The following is a 2397-nucleotide window of genomic DNA, read 5'->3' on the forward strand; positions in this document are numbered from 1 at the left end:
CCTCCTACTCCTCCTCGCCCGTCTGGCCCCACAGCGCAGTTACAGCCCCCTTTTCGTTGCTGCCAGGGCTTACTGCTGACAACGACCACAACCACCACTAGCAACAAGACCAAGGCCATTCAGCGACTGTCCAGGAAGAGGAAGGCTCCACGGAGCGGAGGCCTGTGGACCCTTGGGCTCACCCAGCAGTTAGTCATGTCAACCTGCCACCAACAGCACGGCCGGCTCGCGCTCCCAGCCAGGGAGAAGCAGTGTGAACCCGACGGCTGAGCAGTGACCCTGGCCCCCCGGCACGGCCCCATGGCGGGTCTGTTGGTGTCCCACGGCTTCCCTGGCTCCTTGTGTCCCCAAGGGAAGCAGTGCCTGGAGAAGAGGTGTCCGTGTTTCGTGTTGCTGATGTGCAGGGTGAGTCCTCTGCTATTCTTCTGGATTGACTTGACACGGGTAACCGGCTTTCTGGGGGGTCACTTCCAGCTCCAGGCACTGCCCCCTCATCTAGTGGGTTCTCCAGTGTGTTTGGGGACACATCAAAACCCCGATGAACTCAGCAGAACGCTTTATGACTAGAAGGCGGCCTGGAGTGCTCTCTCCCACCCCAAAGCCCGGCCCCTTCCCGGTTCTTCCTACGAGCAAGCACAAACCTGCTCCCCTGGCATAACCCTGGCATGAGAAGGGGAGAGGTGAGGGGGGTGACGGGGCTCTGAGCCCCTTCCCACCTTTTCCTTTTCCTTCTGGATCAGCGTTTGCATCTCTTCAGTCCAGTCCAGCAGCTCCACCAGCTTCCTGACCCCAGCCACCACGTCCCCCAGCTGGGCCACGTCGTTGTGGCGCTGCTGCCAGGCGAAGGGCCCCACGAGGTCGCGGTTGATGAGGACCCGGGGAACGGAGCTGCGCACAGCCCCCGCCAGGCTGGCGAAGGGCTCCACCTGAGGAGGGCACAGGGAGAGGGTCACCGCGAATGTTCCCAGTCGGAGGAGCTGTCCCTGCTGCCGCTGCAGGCTGAGCTGCCCCACAGGGTTATGGGTTATAGAACCACAGACTGGTTTGGGCTGGAGAGACCTTCAAAGCTCACCCAGTCCACCCCTCTGCGGGGAGCGGGGACATCTTCCGCCAGAGCAGGCTGCCCAGAGCCCTGTCCACTGTGACACAGAACGTTCCCAGGGCTGCTTTCTGGTGGCCTGTCCTCAAGTAGCCCCCAAACTCCTCTCTTGCTCTGCACCTCCTTCACCAGCAGCAGGCCCCCATTTCTCACCCTGCCACCTCAGGTTTCACCTCGGTAACCCAAGTCCTGGCCTTCCCTGAACCCCCTCTCCCCCTCAGTGTCCCTGTCGCCCCATGCCAGTTTCTCCTGGCGAGTGGGGGCTGCCCGTAGCCGCAGACCTCCAGGGAGGTCCCGATGACGAGGAGCAGGTCTGCCCAGGGGAAGTCTGTCATGTGCAGGAAGAAGCGCTGCGGGAGCTCCTCGCCGAAGAACACGATGTCAGGCTTGACGACTCCGGTGCAGACAGGACAGCGAGGGACCGTGTCGGCCATGACGTCCCCCTGCAGCGCGATTACCAGGCAGCGGGTCACAACCCCAGTGTGTCCTCGCAGCAGCGCCCAGCCCCAACCTGGTCCCCTCCAGTCAGACCTCCTGGACCCGAGGGCACAGTAACGGGCCCGCAGCAGGTCCTCCTACTCCTCCTTCTCATGTTAGGTCACGTGTCGATGCACCAATGCATTAATTCATGTTAAATCACGTGTCAGCTGCGGCCACTCACCCTGAAGTCCTCTCCTGGGAACTTCCTTCGACAGACCGTACAGGTGGCAGTGGCAAAGGTGCCGTGGGCTTCCACCAGTTTATCAGGAGGGATCCCAGCAGCTGGAACACAGCGCGCAGGACAGGACGGCTCAGCGTGAGGGGACTGAACCAGAACCTCCGCTGGGCACTTCCCCTGTGCTGCCTCCTGCCCTGCTTCTCACCCTCAGCCCGTCCTGGTGCTAGGAGACAGGAGAACCTCACCTCGCTCCAGCCCATCGATGTTCTGGGTGTAGAGGCGCAGGAGGAGCCCTTGGTCGTGCAGCAGCCTCAGGAAATAGTGGGCGTAGTTGGGTCGGTAGTTGCCAGGGTAGAGCTCCTTGGCCAAAGTGAAGAAGGGCTTCGGGTTGGCAAAGAAATAGGACAGTTCAAAGATGGCCTCTGGGTAGGGGATGTTGTACTGCTCGAGGTTGCTGTAAAGGCCACTCCCTGGGGACCTGTGAAGAGAAAGCGGGGCTGGTCCCAGCGCAGGGAGAGCTGCCCACTGCCACAGAGCCAGGGCAAGGTGGGACAGAATGGCCCCAAGCCCACCTTTGGCTGGAGAATCACAGAATCATGGAACTGTTTGGGTTGGAAAAGCCCTTCAAGCTCCTCCAGTC

At 61.5% G+C, this 2397-nt stretch overlaps 1 protein-coding gene across 1 annotated transcript; it reads right to left on the reverse strand.

Moving 5' to 3' along the window:
* Positions 1 to 641: 641 nt before the first annotated feature.
* On the reverse strand, positions 642 to 2282 carry SIRT3 (sirtuin 3; the record flags this gene model as incomplete). Its single annotated transcript, XM_010143339.1, has 4 exons — positions 642 to 926; positions 1381 to 1542; positions 1761 to 1861; positions 2003 to 2282. Coding segments are annotated over 4 exons (828 nt in total), but the record flags the coding sequence as incomplete, so codon positions are not given.
* Between the last annotated feature and the right edge of the window lie 115 nt (positions 2283 to 2397).

Source organism: Buceros rhinoceros, unplaced genomic scaffold, assembly GCF_000710305.1.
Source record: "Buceros rhinoceros silvestris isolate BGI_N320 unplaced genomic scaffold, ASM71030v1 scaffold20749, whole genome shotgun sequence".
In the NCBI taxonomy this organism is placed as follows: domain Eukaryota; kingdom Metazoa; phylum Chordata; class Aves; order Bucerotiformes; family Bucerotidae; genus Buceros; species Buceros rhinoceros.